Source organism: Oryx dammah, unplaced genomic scaffold (genome assembly GCF_014754425.2).
Source record: "Oryx dammah isolate SB20612 unplaced genomic scaffold, SCBI_Odam_1.1 HiC_scaffold_25, whole genome shotgun sequence".
NCBI lineage: Eukaryota > Metazoa > Chordata > Mammalia > Artiodactyla > Bovidae > Oryx > Oryx dammah.
In genome coordinates, this window is record NW_024070209.1 from 14531019 (window position 1) to 14551158 (window position 20140).

At 38.3% G+C, this 20140-nt stretch overlaps 1 protein-coding gene across 4 annotated transcripts in view; it reads left to right on the top strand.

Moving 5' to 3' along the window:
• The first annotated feature begins 365 nt into the window (after positions 1 to 365).
• The window catches only part of SPAST (spastin), a 53108-nt gene continuing 33333 nt past the window's right edge, over positions 366 to 20140 (top strand). Inside the window, exons 1-3 of one of the 4 annotated variants that reach the window (XM_040224583.1) lie at positions 366 to 1078; positions 16102 to 16185; positions 17875 to 17958. In XM_040224583.1, the coding sequence (XP_040080517.1) occupies positions 670 to 1078; positions 16102 to 16185; positions 17875 to 17958 (577 nt within the window). In that variant the 5' untranslated portion in view covers positions 366 to 669. Of the gene's footprint in view, positions 1079 to 16098; positions 16186 to 17874; positions 17959 to 20140 lie in introns of all 4 variants that reach the window. The other 3 variants (XM_040224580.1, XM_040224582.1, XM_040224581.1) reach the window with 3 other exon arrangements.

A 20140-nucleotide genomic window follows, 5' to 3' on the forward strand; every position in this document is an offset into this window, starting at 1 on the left:
CTTAGATAATTACTAGATTGGACCCATTACTTTTGCGGTGAAACTGAGATCAACCATTCTTTGTGGAACACCGGCAGAAAATGCTGGAAGAAATATCAGAAAACAATGACACCGCAAGTCCTGCAAACTAGCCGAGGGACCCCAAGCTGCAGCGGTCCCTTTCTTGAGTTGACGGTCTAGGTGTCCTGATACCGAGCTACCAGGGTCAGCGAAATCGACTGAGCTACGGATCCCTAAGGGCTAAGTAGGCCGAACTGCATACTGGAAAATGTAGTTCCGCGAGGGAAGGGACGGAATGGTGAGCGGCGCACACGCGCACAAGGAGCTCAGGGCAACAAAGACGGCGACGTGCGCGCACGCGCCGAAGAAAGAGTCGGGAGGGCTGCGCTTGCGCTCCCGGCCGCCGCTCTGAGCTACCGAGCGGCCAAGAGGACAGAGAGAGGGAGGGGCAGGAGCCACCGACCGCTGGAGGAGAAGGGGTTGTGCTCCCGGACGGGCGAGGAGAAAAGGGGCGGGGCCGGCGAGCAGCGCGCGGAGGTGCACAGCTCCGGGGACCCGGGGGCGCGCGGAGGTCTGTGGCCCTTGCCGTCCCAGTGGCCGCCGCCGTCGCTTGGCCGCCGTCGGTCTGCGGGAGGCGGGTTATGGCGGCGGCGGCAGTGGGAGCTGTGAATGAATTCTCCGGGTGGACGAGGGAAGAAGAAAGGCTCCGGCGGCCCCAGCAGCCCGGTGCCTCCCAGGCCTCCGCCCCCCTGCCTGGCCCGCTCCCGTCCCGCCCCCAAGCCGGCCCCTCCGCCCCAGTCGCCGCATAAGCGGAACCTGTACTACTTCTCCTACCCGCTGTTCGTAGGCTTCGCGCTGCTGCGCCTGGTCGCCTTCCACCTGGGGCTCCTCTTCGTGTGGCTCTGCCAGCGCTTCTCCCGCGCCCTCATGGCCGCCAAGAGGAGCTCCGGGGCCGCGCCGGCCTCGGCGTCGCCCCCGGCACCGGTGCCAGGCGGGGAGGCCGAGCGCGTCCGAGCGTTCCACAAACAGGCCTTCGAGTACATCTCCGTCGCCCTGCGCATCGATGAGGACGAGAAAGGTAAATGGGGAGCTGGAGGGGGGAGGGGGCGGCGGCGCCGGGAAGAAAGCGGTGCGGTCGCCGAGGGAGGGCAACACCTGCGTCCCTTTCCTGACGGAGCCAGCGGGCGCCCCCGAAACTCATCTGCCCTGCGAGACCGCTTCCTCGGGGCTAGACCCTCATCCTGTATGAGTCTCAGCTGAAAAAGCTCTCCCCGTTCAGGCGCGCTAGCCGCTGACTTTGTTTCGGATACTAGCCTACACCTACATTTCTGTATGACCCGAGTCCCTCTGAGACTCCTAGACGTGCTTGCTAACAGTGACAGTTGTCCTAGGGTGACCACACAGATCCTTTCGAGTGCTGTGAACAGAGAGTGGCTTGCTCTGAGCCAGGTTTCCAAAAGGTTTTGAGATCGAAGAAGCTGTTCCTTGTTACAGGCTTTTAGTGAAAGCAGAGTACTGTAGTGTCAGAAAAAGAGAACAAATGGTGACTTAATTTTGAAAGGAACAGCTGCATATAGATTACAGCTGAATCTGCACTATTTTTTAAGTTTCATGACAGTTATTTTTATCAGTATAATGACTTCTAAGTATTTTCAATAAAATTCTGTTTTAGTATAAAACTTTTGCCCATGGTTGATTTGATCTTATCTAAATGAATATTCCAAGTATTCCATTCCAAGTTTCTAAGTTGAAATATTGAGTGAATAGGGTTAGTTTATACATACTGTTTTACAGTAAAATGTGAAGATTTCTGTTTCTGGATGAAAGCAAGGGTACCACGTTCTTCAGATTTCTTTTAAACTAACATTTTTTTTTTTTTTTTTAGTCTTTTTATATGCCAGGCACTATTTTCTTGGCTTTGTATGTGTAATCTGTTTAATCCTCACAATTACCCCCTGAGGTGAAGTTACTGTTGGGCTTCTCTGGTAGCTCAGCTGGTAAAGAATCCGCCTGCAGTGCGGGAGACCTGGGTTCGATCCCTGGGTTGGGAAGATCCCCTGGAGAAGGGAAAGGCTACCCACTCCAGTATTCTGGCCTGGAGAATTCGTATAGTCTACAGGGTCGCAGAGAGTCGGACACGACTGAACGACTTTCACTCACTCGATGAAAAATTTTTATGGAAGATGATAAATGAAATTATAACATTTTGAAAATCCCTCCTTTGATCTCTAACTCCAGTTTTCGGAGATCTTTTCCCTCTAACTACTCATTTGCATTGTTCATTAGTATAAAAAAAAGCAATCTGCAGTTCATTTGTAGTGTCTCCACTACTAGCTCCACAAACTGTTCTAGATTTTCAGTTTGGTTGAAATCTATTTCCTTTGTGGGGCCTTGGATTGGGAAGTAGGATATAAGGAAGGAGGCAGGTATTCATGGGCTTGGAGTGAAAGGACAGAGAGGAGGCTTCAAAAAGTTGAAGAAAGGAGGCACATTTAAGAAAAGAATACTGTGTGGTTTTGGAGGGAAATTTTTTATTGATTACTTTATTTACCACCTTTAAGGAAGATCCAAGATCACCTGAGGAGGATGAAGAAGCATATACTATTATCCCTTTCTAGAGAAGCACTGTTTTATTGTACTATTTTATTATAATAGAGTCCTCTGAAGTTTACTAATCTAGGTCAAAAGTTGAATAGAGGGATATATTTGAGGGTAGATCATTTGTTGTATTTGAAAAGAGAATGCCAGTACACACAAGGAAATTTTGTTAACACTGGGTGATGGGAGTTGGGAGATAGCAAGAGAGATCAACGAAAACTTAGGCTTTAAAAAAAGGTCCTAGATTCTTAAAGAGAAATCAGTTCCATGTGAGTGGTAAGTGATGGAAGTGGAATTCAGACCTTGGATTTCATGCTGGTGATTTATCTTTGGGTATCACATATATGCCTCTATTATATTTAAGTTCTCTTAAAATATTTAAGTATAAATATTGTCAGCAATCTGTGTATCACGTTTCACTCTTTTTCAGCAGATAATGTTTCTATTCAACAGTTTTGCTTTATTTATACTTTAGTTTCTAAAGTGGATGTCAGAATAGGCAATGATATCTCTTTAGTTTGAGTTCTACAACTGCTGCATTATATTCCAAAGGAAATTGGTTCAAACTGAAGCAAATTAGTTATATTCATTTTCCTTTAAAAGTGAAGTAAAACTGAGTTTACATTGTTGTGGTTCTCTTTTATCTCAGATTCTCCCTTGAGTATATTGAAAGTTTTTCTATTTTAACCTTAATTCAGTAGATGCAGGAGTTCATGTTTGAGGTCTGTTTGCCTCTCCAGCATCCTTGACAATACAGAACTTAATTCCAGGAGAATTTCATTCTCTCTTTCCTCCTGCATCAAAATACATATGAACAAATAGAAATGAATTGAATAGATAGTCTTCACAAGTTCCCTAACTCTGTGGTTAGCCCCTGAATCATTAAGGAGCTAGTAATGACCTGCATTCCCTTTCTCTTGAAAATTTGACTTAGTTTATAAATATACTGAAAGCCACTTTATTCCAGCAGGTGAAGTGGGCTATTTCAGACTGTCATGATGTTAGGTAATTGACACATTTGGTGCCTTCAAATAATAAAGGCCAAATTAAATCTTATTTTAACAAAGTAATATGTAAATGTTGTTTATGTGGTGACTATTTTGAATTTTATTTTTTTATGGCATATTTAACTGTGATGCTGAACTTTCATAAAGGCCTAGATTATCTAAAACCATGCTATTTTTGAATAGAAAAGAATAGCACAGCAAATTCTATTCACCTAATAAAAGATTATGTGAAGTTTGTTCATTAGAGCATTTATTGAATACCAGTTAATTTGCTCAGCTCTGCATTCTAGATGTTAACTTGAGAGAAAATGACTTCCTCTCCAGTGAGATGTGTTAAGATGTTTCTTATGTGATTAATAAACGTGTGTATTCTTAAAAAAAAGTGTGTGTTCTTTCTTATATATTCTTCATTTTTTCCCAAGGAGTTAAATGATTTGTGGATGTTTTATTTATTGTTGAACATCTTTGGAAAACTGATAACCTATGATATCAGCTGTATATCTGCAGAAATTGGAATTTAAAGACTGAACGCACAGTAGCAGAATTAGGAACAGAGTTTAGGTGAACAGATTCATAATTTCATACTTTTATTTTATACTAAGCAGATTCTCTATTGTGTAATTCCAAGGGCCCCTTGGAATACTTGGGGGAGAAAAGGAGGTTATAATAGTGGTTCTTCGGATTAACCAGAACATGAACTAACATGCTTTGCATGGCTCCTACAGGTAGACAGGTAGACAAGCCTGGAATCTCCTGAGTAATACAGTGGTACAGATTCTCTAGGTGTGGTTCAGTTACCTCAGATACGTAGGACTTGACAGATAACAAGGGCCCAGGGTGGTGTATGAGAGAGAGTCAGTTTCTCAAGATAAGATAGGGCTGCATGCAGCATCTGTCATCAAGGATAGGAATTATCTAAATAAAATCCTTTTCTGTTTAAAATTTCTAGTCAGTTTATATTTAAAAGAGGTTTATTTTTTTAATTTCTGTATAATTTTATAATTTCATGTAACCCAGCACACACAGAATACTTGCTTATCCACGTCTATTTTCAGAAGGTGAAGCTAGAGAGTAGAAATCAGAAGTATCAGATCTGGAGATCTGGTATATTTTCTTTTACTCCTAAAAACTGTGAGACATCAGTTTGAAAGGATTGATTTCAGGCAATTTTTTTGCGCCTCATTTCTGCTTTAAATGATTAGAACAAGGAAAGAATTATTCTGATGGATTGACATTCTGATAATATACTTTTCCCAGAGAATAACATTAATTTTTATTAAATATATAATAAACATTTCATATTTCTCTGCAAGAATATGGAGTGACATTTGCACTAAAGCCCAAAAGGCAGCCATTCTTAGGAACTTCCTCCCTTGTTCTGTTTTTAGGGTTTTTGTTTTTTTATATATAGTTTATATCCTTCCTAATGTGAAATACAGTTAACCCTGTAAAACTCACCTGGTAACTAGATTCCTAAGATTATTGTTACTCATCCTGATGACAATTGTCAGTAAACAAGTATTAAATTATCAAAGAAGGATCTTTCCTAACCCTTCCTGCCGTTTTTCTGCTAGCTTATTCTCTGTGCTCTACCCAATAATAGTTGGATTTTTCACTCTGGCAAAGTATAGATTCTCTGTTTTTCTACTAATTTTCCTCTCTCTTGACCCATATAATAGTAGTGAAGGTATTAATAAGCTGACCTAGCTTTTTTTTTGCTCTTGCTTTGTGACTTAACAACTGCTCTCGCTCGATACCCTGTACAATAAAACATCTTTGAGCACACTCAAACTCAGCAGTTTGTTCTGGTAAATAAGGAGAGAAAAATGTCAAAATCGAGGTTTTCTTGGGAGTAATAAATGTTTTACAGCTATATGGGTATAGCATAGACAGATTATGCTTATTCACATCTTTCTGCTCTTTTGCAGATATTTTATGCTGAAGTGGAGATACTTTGTGCTTAACTGTTGTTGTTCTTAAGTGAATTTTGCCAGTGCCTTTCAGTGAACTATCACTAGAACACACACCAGTGGCTTAAAAAGTGGGATGTATTACTTATTGTAGCCAAGAGAACACACACCATGGGGAACCATCCCTTATCTCAGGAAAAGGCAGCTAAAAAGAATGTACAGAATTTGGGCTTGTACTCAGTGATTTTTTGAGGAGTTATGGAAGCAAGGTTTTGCTCTGGATTGGATGCTTTCAGGAATTGTGGATAATTCTGTAATTAAGTTTCTTAAATTTGATACAGAAGGGGAGACTAGAGTGAGGATGAAGCTATGGTTGGTTGAGAGGCACTCATTAGCCCAAAGAGGATGTTTGGTGTTTCATGGCTTGGGCAGTGTTCATGTTTTGTGTGTGTTTATAGACATGATTGAAGAGTAGTCTTGTTTTTATCTTCATTCCTCATGATTACAGAATGGACCTGTCTGATGTTCTATGAAATTGTTTATATTCAGTATAACACCAAGGCACAGTTGTAATGTCAAATCATTTCTTTTTTACACTAAGGTTTAGTTAATGGTACTAGCTCCTGGATGTCAGGGGCTGCTTTTCATTGTCTCAGTTTTGAGGGTCTAATTTCATCCTTTTTAAACTGCAGTGCCTCTTACCCAAATTGACATTTGAATTCTGACTGTACAGGATCCTGGGCAAGTTACTTCCTGCTACACTGAGATAATGTTTGTGAAATACTCCACTCCGTACTTGTGCATAGTAGATCCTCAGAAAATAGGAACTACTGTTATTAATTTTACAGTTCTTTTAAGGTTACAGCCTCTAGAGGTTATGCTTGAACATTGTTAAACCTTGATATCTAGTTTTTATTATCTTCCTTTTAGGAAACAGCAGTCTAAATGTGATTTGGGGAAGAAGGAGAATTATCTAAAGAGTGATATAAAAATATATTTGTTAATTGTGACTCTTAGTTCAGAAAAAACAAATGGAAGTCTCTTCTTGGCCTCACTTAGTATCCTAGCTTTTTATTACAAAAGAGATGAAATGAATTTTTTGTTCTCATGTACACATAGATGAATACTGGCCTTTTTAGGCATTTTTGGTGATGCTGGATCTTCACGCTGCGTGGGCTTTTCTCTAAGTGTGGCCTGGGGGGCTGCTCTCTAGTCGTGGTGCATGGGCTTTTCTCATCGTGGTGGCTTCTCTTGTTGCAGAGCACAGGCTCTAGGGAGCTCCAGCTTCAGTAGTTGGAGCACATGGGCTCCAGATTTGTGTCTCCCAGGCTCTAAAGCACAGGCTCAATAGTTGCGGTACAGACATTTAGTTGCCCCAAGGCATGTGGGATCTTACCGGATCAAGGATCGAACATGTGTCTCTTGCATTGACAGATGGAATTTTTTTTTTTTTTTGCACCGCTGAACCACCTGGGAAGCCCAGAATGCAAGCTCTTGATAGAGAATTTGGGAAATACTGATAATGCACAAAAGTTAAAATTATCCACCATCCATCCATAGTAAATACAAAAGATTTTTAAAGAAAATAAGTTGAAATTCTTCATGTTTCTTCATGTTCATGTTTGGGAATGCATGTACACCTGTGGTGGATTCATGTCAATCTATGCCAAAACCAATACGGAATTGTAAAGTAAAAATTAAAAATAAATAAATAAATAAATTTAATTTAAAAAAAAAATAAGTTGAAATTCTTAAGGTTAAAGAAAATGTCCAAAACTGTAATGATTTCTTTACATGGGGTTGAAAACCTTTCCAGTTAAATGGGGAAAAAAATAAATCATTTCAGAAATAAACCTTGATGTTTGAACACGAAAGCAAATACGGCCTTTTTGCTGAATTAAAACAATAGAAAGGATCCTTTTCTGTGATAGTGAACTATGAGAGAATGAACCTGGGAGCTGTCAGTCTGATGCTTCATGGCCTCTATAGTTCATTGTGGATTAGCACACATTAAAATCTACTGTAAGGTCTTTAAAGATTCCTATTACTTTCAAATGTGACACTTGGCAGGTTGCTAGCAGAACATTGTGTAGGAAATGGATATACTTATTTCATGGAGTTGTTTTGTAGAATGTTGCTTAAGAAGGACTAAATAGATGAGTAAAAACAGTGGGCTTTAAGAGCAAAAATACAACTGTGCATACAGTTCTGCAGTGGAAGGATTTATATTTATCAACGGATTTACTAAGTATGCCAAAAGTAATTTTTACGTATCTCTTTTTATTAAAATATTATCCCATGCCCTGTTTCATTTGGTCTTTGCCACAACTTGGAGTTAGGTAAAAGAAGTGTCATCTTGTTTTTAGGTAAGGAAACTAAAGCTCAGAGAGATTGCCTGACTTTCCCAAAGTCAGAGAGCTCTTAAATGATGGAGCAAGGACTTAAATCTCTATCTTCTAACTCACATAGTTGCAAACTGACATCCTCTCTACCCAAGCTGCTCTTGTTTTGATCTTCTCAGTGGCAATCTGGGTACTACTAACATGTGAAGAAAAAGATGCAATAGATAATCCGCAAATTAGTCCAGTATTCTTATCTTTATTTAAAGATGGATATCATCAGTATTTTTGTTGCTTGTACAGTAACACACATCAAAAATTAAAATAATGCACAAATATAGAAAGTAAAAATCTTCTGTAATCTTATCCTTAGATGATTACTGATAAGTTTCCTGACTTTGTCTAGTTACATAAACATAAATATTTATTCGTTAGAAGAAAATGAATCATGTTGCATAGAAACTCATCTGTAACCTTTTTCACTTAATGTGTAGGGACTCTTCATTTCAAAATACTTAATCTTCCTCTTGTATTTTTTTTTTCAGTTTTAAGTACACTTCTATTAAAGTATACACGAAGTACACACTTTGTGTATTGCTTAATGAATTATTAAAGTGAACATAGCATTTTGAAACCTCACCAGGTCAAAAAATAAAATATTGCTCTGGAAGCCTGCCTTTCTCATCCTCCCTTCTGCTTACCACCTTTCCACACCCTGCACAAAGGTATCTTCAGTTCCTATCTTCTTACACCATAAATCAGCTTTATTAATGAAATCATACAGTTGACATTCTTTTTGTGTATGGCTGCTTTTGCTCAACATTATGCTTGTGAGGGCACTTCCCTGGTGGCTCAGATGGTTAAGAATCTACCTGCAGTGCAGGAGACCTGGGTCCGATCCCTGGGTTGGGCAGATCCCCTGGAGAAGGGCTTGTCAACCCACTCCAATATTCTTGCCTAGAAAATTCCATGGACAGAAGAGCCTGGTGAGCTACAGTCCATGGGGTCGCAAAGAGTCAGACACTACTAAGTGACTTTCCGTTCGCTTCATGCTTGTCAGATTAATCTTTGAGGTTACTTTTGGCAGTAATTGTTCATTTTCATTGCTGTATACAAGGAGTCAGCAAACTGCCTGTAATGGGTCATTTAGTAATTTTTTTTTTTTTGTGGTAAAACATAGATAACAAAACTTGCTGTTTTAGTGATTTAAAGTGTGGAAATCAGTGGCATTAAATACATTCACAGGGGACTCTCTGGCAGTCCAGTGGTTAAGACTCCATGCTTCCACTACAGGACACATGGTTCGATCCCTGGTCAAGGAACTAAGATCCTGCATGCCACGTGGCCAAAAAAAAGAAAAATACATTCACGGTATTGTGCAACCATTACTACTGTCCATTTCCAGAGCTTTACATCCTCCCAAACCAAAACTCAGTACCCATTGAACAATAACTCCTCATTTCCCCTTCTCTATTCTTCCCTTGTCCCAGTCCCTGATAGCCTCTGTTCTGCGTTCTCTCTGTGATTTCACCAGTTCTGGGTACCTCATATAAGTGGAATCACAGAGTATCTGTCCTTTTGTGGCTGACACTTCACTTAGCATTTCAGCATCTATAAGCAATGCTGAAGCATGTAACAGATTTCATTCCTTTTTCAGTCTGAATAATGTTCCATTCTATGTGTATGCCATGTTTTGTTTATCCTTTCATCTGCTCCTGGATATTTGGGTTGTTTCTATCTATTGTTGATAATGCTGACTTCCCTGGTGGTCTAGTGGCTGAAATTCCGTGCTTCCAGTGCAGGCGGCGTGGGTTTGATCACTGGTCTGGGAATTAAGATCTTGTATGCTGTAAGGCGTAGCTAAAAATAATAATAATATTATAAATATTGGTATACAAGTTTCTGAGCCCCTCTTTCAGTGCTTTTGAGTAGCCACGTAAGAGTAGACCTGTGGGATCATATGTTAATTATTATGTTTAATTTTTTGAGAGACTGCCAGATTGCTTTCCACAGCAGCCTTGCATTTTTACATTCCCGACACCAGTGCACAAGGGTTTCTAATTTCTCCACATTGGTTAGTTTCAAGGTTTATCTACTTTGTAAAATAATGGCCATGCTAATTAATGAGAAGTGGTATCACATCATAGTTTTGATTTGCATTTCCATAATGACTTAGGATGTTGAGCATCTTTTCATGTGCTTATTGTCCATTTGCATATCTTCTTGGAAAAAATGTCTATTAAAGTTCTTTGCCCATTTTTGCGGTCATTTATAAGGATTTATTTATGGCTTCACTGGGTCTTTGTTGCCGCACAGGGGCGTTTTCTAGTTGCAGCAAGTCAGGAGCTACGCTCTAGTTGTGGGCGGGTGGACTTCTCCCTGCAGTGGTTTCTCTTGTTGCTGAGCATGGGCTCCAGGTGCTCGGACCTCAGTAGTTGCAGTCCGTGGGCTCAGTTCTTGTGACTCCGGTCTCTGGAACACAGACGTAGTTGTGGTGCATGGGCTTAGCTGTCCCTCAGTGTGTAGGATCTTTCCAGAGCAGGGATTGAACCTGGGTCCCCTGCCTTGGGAGGAGGATTCTTGACCACCGAACCACCAGGAAAGCCCTCATTTGTTTTTTTGTTGTTATTGAACCATTGTTCAAGGGCTCTTTCACAGCTATTCAACACTCATATATAGGGGGTGTGATCCAGTAAAGCTTCATATAGAAAAACAGGAAGCTGACTGCATTTGACCCTTGGGCCACTGCTGTCCGTAGATTATGTAGTTCCTAGATTATGAGCCATACTGTGTATGTAGTTCAGATTACTGGCTAATAGTTTCAGCTACAGCTGCAACCATTGATTGGAAGTTTCTGCCATCCCTTTCTTCTCTTGATTTGATGTAGTCTTGTTGGTTGACTTTGAATGTTATTGGGACCCATATAGGAGAGAGGGAAATGTATAAGGGAAACCAAGAACTGCTGAAGCATCCTGAAGGCCTTTTGCGTGCTGGAGATCATTGTAAGTTTTGATTTTTCTGCCATGATTTAGTCAAAAGGGGGAATTCCCTGGCGGTCCCTTGGATAGGACTTGGTGCTTTCACTGCCGGGATCCAAGTTCAGTCACTGGCTGGGGAACTAAAATCCTACAAGCTGTGTGACGTATCCAAAATGAAAAATATATATATAAAAAATTTAGTCAGTAGGGTGGTCATCGAAGGTTATAGGCTGTAGATTCCCCTAACTTAAGGGATTTAAGTGATTTGAATGTTGGTGTCAGTCCATATGCAAGCTAGCCTTTTTCACTGATGCAAGGGCTCAATCAAAATTTAGGAATCTTGGCCACTAATTCTCCTGGGCATGCCCTAGAATTCATTTTTTGTCAACTTAGTTCCACGAGTCTGGTCACATTCGCCCTCAGAATTGGTGACGGGCTTCCCTGGTAGCAGCTAGTAACGAATCTGCCTGCAAATGTGGGAGACCCTGGTTTGATTCCTGGATCTGAAAGATCTCCTGGCGAAGGGATAGGCTACCCACTCCAGTATTCTTGGGCTTTTCTGGTGACTCAGATGGTAAAGAATCCGCTGCAATGCAGGAGACTTGGGTTTAGTCTCTTGGTCAATTCTCATTCAGAATTGATGACGGGCTTCCCTGGTAGCTCAGCTAGTAAAGAATCTGCCTGCAAATGTGGGAGACCCTGGTTTGATTCCTGGGTCTGGAAGATCTCCTGGCGAAGGGATAGGCTACCCACTCCAGTATTCTTGGGCTTTTCTGGTGACTCAGATGGTAAAGAATCTGCCTGCAACGCAGGAGACTTGAGTTCGGTCCCTGGGTTGGGACGATCCCCTGGAGAAGGGAAAAGCTACCCACTCCAGTAGTCTTGCCTGGAGAATTCCTTGGACAGAGGAGCCTGGCAGGCTACAGTCCATGGGGTCTTAAAGAGTTGGATATGACTGAGTGAGTTTCACTTCACTTAAAGCAGAGAAGTGCCCCAGATGGTAGACTCACCTCTTTGGCCTTTCTCTTTTTCATATTTTGGTAATTTTCAAAATAACCATCCTAATGGGTCTGAAATGATCTCTCCTTCCAAATTTTGGTAATTTTGACTGTTTTGAAAACTCTCTGATCCCTTCAAACGGATATTTTAAAAATATTTTTCTAGTTTTTCTCTTCTAATCTTATTCTTGTAAGCAAAATTTTAGCTCTGGTATTATTATCCAACTCAAAATAAATGTTCTTATATCTAAATGTTAGAGTATTGCACTTTTTATGATTTACATACCGTAAAGTTTACCTTTTTTTTAGGGATCTGTATAGTTCAGTGAGTTTTGACAAACAGTTGTGTAAACTGTCGCTACAGTCAGTATATGGAATGTTTTGTCACCCCAGAAGCCCCCTTGGGTCTCTTTCTAGTTTTGCACCTTTGCACCCGCCTTTGCCACTGGCCGTCAACAGTCTGGTCTGTCCCTATAGTTTTGTCATGTAAATGGCATCGTACAGTGTGTAGCCTCTTGTGTCAGGCTCTTTTCACTTAGCACGCTTTTGAGATGCATCTCTGTTCCTACATGCATCAGTATTTTGTTCCTTTTTATTGCTGAGTAGTATTCTGTGTATGGATGTACCCTAATTTGTTAATCTGTTCACGAAATGGTGGACATCTGGGTTGTTTCCAGTTTTTAGCTTTTATGAATAAAGTTGGTGAACATTCATGCACAGGTCTTTGAGTTTCAATTTGTTAGGGTAAATATGTAGAAGAAGAGCTAGATCATGTGGTAAGAATATGTTAATGTTGTGAGGAACAACCAGACTCTTCCAAAATGGCCATATGATTTTATAGTCACCCCTGCAAATATATGAGAAATTCATTATATTTTGTCTTTTAATTTTTTCCATTCAAAATTAAAATCATGTAGTTTTAATTTGTAGTTCCCTAATAGCTAATGATGTTGAACATTATTTCTTGTGCTCTCTTCTTTGGTAAAGTGTATGTTTTGATCTTTTGGACACTATTTTTTAATGACTTTTTAAAATATCATTGTAAGAGCTCTGTATATGTTCTGGTTACAAGACCTTTATTAGACGTATTGTTTGCAGATATTTTCTGTCAGTTTGTGGCTTGTCTTTATATTGTCAACTCTGTCTTTTGAAGGGCAGGAGCTTTTAATTTTTATGAAGTCTGGTTTATCAATTTTTCTTGTTAAGGTTTGTGATTGGCCTAAAGCCAAGATCACAAAGAATTTTGTCTGTTTTCTTTTATAAATTTTATATTTTTAGGTTTTACATTTAGGTTTATAACCCATTTTAAGTTAATTTTTGTATGTCATGTGAAGTTATTTTGCTTATAGATAACTGTTATTCCAGTGTTGTTTTTTTAAAGACCTCTTCTTTCTCCTTTGAATTACCTTGTCATCTTTGTCAAAGTCAGATCAATAATGTCTGTATGGGTCTATTTCTGTATTTCTGTTCTATTGATTTATACATCTCTCCTTTCTCCAGTGGTCTTGTACTTTTTACATAAGAGATAATCTATGCATTTTCATTTTCTACTATCATACTGACATCCGAGATTCAAATAAGGCAGTAAATCAACTTCCTATTACCAAAGAATATTAGGTAATTGAGTAATTATTGAGCATGTGAGTTTATTTGTACAGAATCAGTCATTTCACTTGCCTCCATGTAATGTGGTAAAATTTCTTAAAAGATTTTGTTCAGATGTTGCCAATGAGACAGTCATACGCTGTTAATAGGAGTATAAATTGGCACAATCACTTTCAAAAACTGTTTTGTTGATTTCCGGTTAATAGAGAATATGTGATGAACCTATGACTCATCAATTCTACGAGAAACGGACACATATATATAAAGGGACAGGTACAAGACTGTTTGAATGAAGTTGCTCAGTCGTGTCCGACTCTTTGTGATCCCATGGACTGTAGCCCACCAAGCTTCTCCATCCATGGGATTCTCCAGGCAAGAATACTGGAGTGGGTTGCCATTTCCTTCTCCAGGGGATCTGCCCAACCCAGCGATCGAACCCAGGTCTCCCACATTGCAGGCAGAAGCTTTAACCTCTGAGCCAGACTGTAACATTATTTGAAATATTGGAAAACTGGGAACCTACATATCTTTTCATAGGAAATAAACTATGGGGTAGGATACTATACAGAAGTCAAAATGAATGAACTGGATCTCTATATAGCTACATAGGTCTCGAAACAATGTATATGTTTAAAATAAAATGATACAAATAGGAACAATAGAAAAAATGTACAAATAGGATAGGCACTCAGTTCTTAATACCATTTCTGGGAAGGAAAGGAGCGTGGAAATGGGAAGAGGAGCAACAAAGGAAACTTTTGTTGTATCTGTTAAATTGCACTTTATTTTTAAAATTCTAAGGCAAATGTGACATTATTATCAATATTCCCACCACTCAGAATGCAAACGCTATTTTACTGATTTTTATAATTTGCTTCTTTTTTAAATTATAAAACCAAAAATGTAAACAGATTCTTTTAACAAAAAACTGGAAAATAAGCATCTATATAGCTTGAATTGACTGAAATGCTTAATAATTTCTTTGTGTGTCATTATCAAGTACTTATCGAGCACTTATTCTGGGTCAGACACTGTAAAATATTAATGGTACCATAGTAAGAAAGAAAGTACCCTATGGGGCCAAATCTAGTTGGTGATTTATTTAAGAGGGGGCGGAGGAAGGTGGTCAGAGGTACACACTGATAAGGGGACAGCATTTCTGTTTTTGAAAAATTTTTAATTTATTTATGGCTGTCCTGGGTCTTCATTCCTGAGCAGGCTTTCCTCTGGTTGCGGTGAGTGGGGGCCCCGCTCGCGGTGTGTGCAGACTTCTCGGTGCGGAGGCTTCTCTTGCTGTGAAGCGCGGCTTTAGGCGCCTCGGCTTCAGTAGTCGCAGCACTTCGGCTCAGTTGTTGCGGCTGCTGAGCTCTGGAACACAGGCTCAGTAGATGTGGCGCACAGGCTTAGTGGCTCCACAGCTTGTGGGATTTTCCTAGGTCAGGGGTCAAACCCGTGTCTCCTGAACTGGCAGGTGGATTCCCCACCACTGAGCCACCAGCGAAGCCCAACAGCGTTTCTTAGTTATTGTGTGTGATGTTTATAATAAGACTTCATCTATTCTTTGTTATCAAGAGCGTCATGATATTTTAATGATTTTGACATTTCAAATCATATTGAAGAATAGCATGGGAATTTTTAATTAAATAGGGACGAGTTGAGAAAAATGAAAAGCAGTTCTTATGGATGATTTCCACCTTTGCTTTACTGTATCTCTGTATTAGCCACTTATGAGGCGTTGCAGAAGGACCAAGAAATTAGTTTTCAAAACCAATGAAATTTGCATATACTTATTGCCACTTTAAAGAAATATTCTACACATATTTTGATCATGCTGAATTTTTAGGTCCTTTTAGAGCTTAGTTTTGAATCAAGAATAAATGTTATGTTTCAAAGAAAATAGAAATGTGTTACTAGATGGCCACATGTGCGACCTTTTATGCCAGTTCTCACGGTACTGTCATTTGTTAAATAAAAACTAACTCTTGAAAGGATCACCCAGCAATGAACATGTTACATCATATTTGAATACAATTAGGTTAAACAGTGTTTTTTTCTTATTATTATTATTGAAATCATGTTTAAAACCATTTATCTAAAGTAAAATCTTGAGGAGTCAAGTTTATTTCTCTAACACACTATTACAGTGGTTTTAAGCATTGATACCATGAGATGATAAACAACAAAAGACTCTCTGCTCTGAAATTGAGAAACATGGAGGTATGTATTCCTCTCTTGCAGAGCCACTTACTCATTAGAATGCTAAAGAACTAAGAAGTTACAGAATAACAGTTTTCAAGCTTACTTAATCACAACCTGCCCCCCTTTTTTCATCTGTGTATCTCCTAAAAACAGCATGCTTTGGAAAATGTTTAGTGTATTCTTAGGTTCGGCTTCGCTGGTGGCTTAGACAGTAAAGAATCTGTCTGCAGTCCAGGAGACCCAAGATCTTCCATGGGTCAGGAAGATCCCCTGGAGAAGGAAATGGCAACCCACTTCAGTATTCTTGCCTGGAGAATCCCATGGACAGAGGAGGCTGGTGGGCTACATAGTCCATAGGGTCACATAGAGTCAGACCCGACTAAAGCAACTTAGCACATGCACACACACACACACACACACACACACACACATGATTTACACAAATTATTATTTTTATTTTAAAGTAGGACAAAAGGACCAAGCTGTGGAATGGTATAAGAAAGGTATTGAAGAACTAGAAAAAGGAATAGCCGTCATAGTTACAGGACAAGGTAAGGTTGTGTTTGTATTTATTTAGTGGCATCCCAAATTATATTCACATGATTGCCCTGATTTCAGATATGTTTATCTAAATAAAAGTATTTAACAGATTTTCAAATGTTACTGTTACTCTTTCTAGACTTACAGTTAATGCTTTATTACCTGTGCTAAAAATGAAGTTATGACCAAATATGCTTAAACTTGATTACCTATAGCAGTAAGATAAAAAATGGTATATTACTTGTGTCCTCCTTGGAAGCACGATTCATGATATTTTAACCCTATTTGCAGCCCTGGCTTTGAAACTTCATCCTTTCCTCGCTGTCAAGGCAGGGAAGGAGTATTAATCCACAGATCCCCCTTGTGCACTGTGGATAATGCTTGACTGCGTGTTAGAATATGAGCTATAATGTTTTTGGTTTTTTTTTTATTTACACATGACCTTTTAAAATAAAAGTAGTTATTTTTCATCTTTTCTGTCACATCAAATTAAAAATCAGAGTCTAATATTATCGTTAAATATATAGACAACAATTTTTGCACACATACTGTGTACTGAAGCATCATTTTATGTGCTTCATACTTACCATCTCTTTTAATTTCACACAGCCCTACACTCTGAAGCTGCTACTGTTATCCTTATTTTTCAGATTAAAAACCTTAAGTGGGAAGAAGTTAAGTAACTTGCCTGAGGTCTCATAGGCATGAAGAGGTAGAGTCAGGATTTGAACTCAGGCAGTCTGGCTTCAAAACCTGAATTCTTAAATACTGTATGTGAATATGTGTGATATGTGACACTATTAAATGAGTAACGTACTTCAGCTATCACAGCTCTGATAAATTCAAAAGCAGAAATTATAATACATGGCCTAAGAATCTTAGCCTTAGGGATCAATCCACCCAGTAGATATTTTATCTGGCTGACTGATTCTATAATTTATATCAGCTAATCTCCAATAACTACAATGTGTCCAATATTTACCATGATTTTTTCTGTCTCCTTTTTATTTTGACTATTTCTCTAGCTGGTCTTCTATATAAAAGAGAGCAGGGAGGTTGGGTCTTGGAGACGTTCATGAGTTTATGAGCATCACTTTATAAATTATGTACAAAATATATTTGCTAATTTTTGTCAAATGTATAGAAGAAGAGATCAAAGAAAATGAGTTAGTTATGAGAAAAATATTTCATTGAATTCAAGATGCCTTCAATTGTACCACTAAGAGAAAAAAATGTCAATTAAACTATTAACACATTCTCTTATCACATAGAATTTGAATTTTAACCTTATTCAATTTGCTCTCTTGATCTTATTAGATATAGCTGTAATAGAAATATTAATATGACCAAATTTTTGTATGCAGAGGCAGTGACAAGCTATGTTGTGACTGCAGTCTGGCTAATAGCATTAGTAGGTTGGCACTGGTGTTAAAACACTTCCCAAATTCAGAGATTTTTAAATGTAGGGGAAAAAATATGTCTCATAAGCTATGAAATCCATGAAATACCACACTAGGTCTGATACTATCATAAGGAACTATAACTGATTTTTTTTAAGATATTATTTGAAAATGATATTTTCTTAATTTCTTTATAAAGACAATGACTTCTCTTGAGATTAGTTGTTATGATAACTTATCTTGAAGCAGTGTTAGGTAAATGTAGATATTTTAATTATTTTTTTCTTCTTTTTCTTTCAGGTGAACAGTGTGAAAGAGCTAGACGCCTTCAGGCTAAAATGATGACTAATTTAGTTATGGCCAAGGACCGTTTACAGCTATTAGGTATCAATTAATGAATTGTATAACTGCAATGAGATACATTTGAAATCTGTGTTTAGTGAAATTCTAAATGTAGTTAGAAATAAATCAGTGATCACACTGGATCAATGGTCACACAAGAACACACTTGAAAATATGTTCTAGTCTTTTTTTTAACTCATGAAAATTTTAAAATACAGAAAAGAGCATATTGGACTAATTATCTATCACTCAACTTTGGTAATTATCAGTTTATCATTGGCCTTGATTCAAGATTGGCAAACTATAGCCTATGGACTCAGTTCAGTACACTGCCTGTTTTTATAAGTTGACACAAAGCTGCTCTCATTTCTTTGTATATTATCTGATTGCTTTTGTGCTGCAGTGACAGAATTGAGGTGTTGATACAGAGATCATGTAGCCTGCAAAGCCTCTTAATATATAACTTTTGAAAATATTTTAATATTTACTCTCTGGCTCTTTACAAAAAATGTTTGCAAACCCCAGTTTATATCCCTGCCCACTTTCCCCAGCTTCATATTACTATTTTGAAACTATTTCTTGATATCTTTTTATTTCATTTATAAATATTTTATGTTGTATCTCAAAAGATAAAGATGCTTTAAAAATAAAATTCCCAAAGTGAGAAGAATATACCTTCTTATGTTTCCCTTCTTTCCCTTCTTCCCTTATTTCCTGTGTGTCATTTTTATTTTTCACTTTGCTTTGTACTTGGAACCTTCAAAAAGAAAACTCATTTCATTATAGGTAATGAAGGTAATGATTCCTCCTTCTGAGGAAGATGTGTTAAATGGGGTCATGGACATGACCACCAGGAGGAAAAAATTGCCAAAATACCATATCACACCTAAACAAATAAATAGTTCTTTTAATACAAACATAAAAATAATAGCCAAAAAAGGTCAGTTTCTAGATTTAATATATAATGTGCAGTCAGTATCTCATAATTTAATAACTGCTACTATTTTTTTATAATTGTGTGAATCCGGATCTCAAGAAGATTTATGTTATATGTCTTTTTTAATATACATATGTTTTTTCTTTTTCTTGTGATTTGTTTGTTTATGAACCAAATCTTCGCCACATAGTTTTTCCTATAGTCTCTATTTTGTTGCGTGTATATCCATGTTATCTTTTCATATATTCTTGTCCTCCCTGTAAATTGATATTTGAATATAGAGCCTTAATTGGATTGAAAGTAGATTTTTATTTCTTAATGATAAGACTGCTTGATAGGTGGTTTTGTGTTTATCCATCAGTAGTTCTTAATGATGTTAGTAGCAGTTGATGACTTGTGCCCAGTGACATTGTAATTGTCATTCTTTCTATGTTTATCAGTTGAAAAAGGACTATAATGAGAAACTTCTCTTTTTCTATTTGATGGTATAGGCTTTAAACATATGTTACGGTAAATCTACCCTTCAAACAAAGTGGAACTAAAACCCACCCTTCTTGAGTGGTTGGTTCTACCATAGCTTGAAGTGATACAGGTAGTATAGAAACTTGGCAAACAGGCAGACTTTATTTGTTGCTCTGCAACTTTGATAAGTTACTTAGCGTGTCTCAGTCTTTTTTATTTCATTTGTAACATGAGGCTGATAGATAATTATTATCTCACCATATTTGTGACCAATATATTGTTGAGTAAGCAAGTACTCAGAAAGGCTGATTTTTGTTCATCTCCTTGCCTGTGCGTAATCACCACCCCTGCTTCTGAGTAATATATATACATTTGTATTTTATTCGTTCAGTCATTCATCCATTCATTCTTACATGGTCTGTTGAGTTTATAAATTCCCGCCCCCCACATTGTTGAAAAAGAAGCCCTTACTGTTTTCAGATAGCTAATAAGACAGTGTTCCCCTGGCTCCTCTGGCTGACAGGGTTCACCTTCTTAAGTGAGGGTTACCGTGTTATAGTACATCAAGGGTTGTTGTAGTAAAATAATTACCTAGTTGTTCTAATTGGTCCTTTCTATGTGTTTTAGCTGTAACACCTTGTAGTATATATACGGAGTCTCAATATATGTGATGGAGATTGTTTGATTATGGAACATTTTATAACTTGTTTCAAATTGAACAGTAGCTGGTTTTTAATATTTTATTGGAAGTTGTGATATGGTAAAACATTAGAAGCAGCTCATCAGTTTGTAGACTTGTCTTTAAATACAGCTTTGTAATTTCTT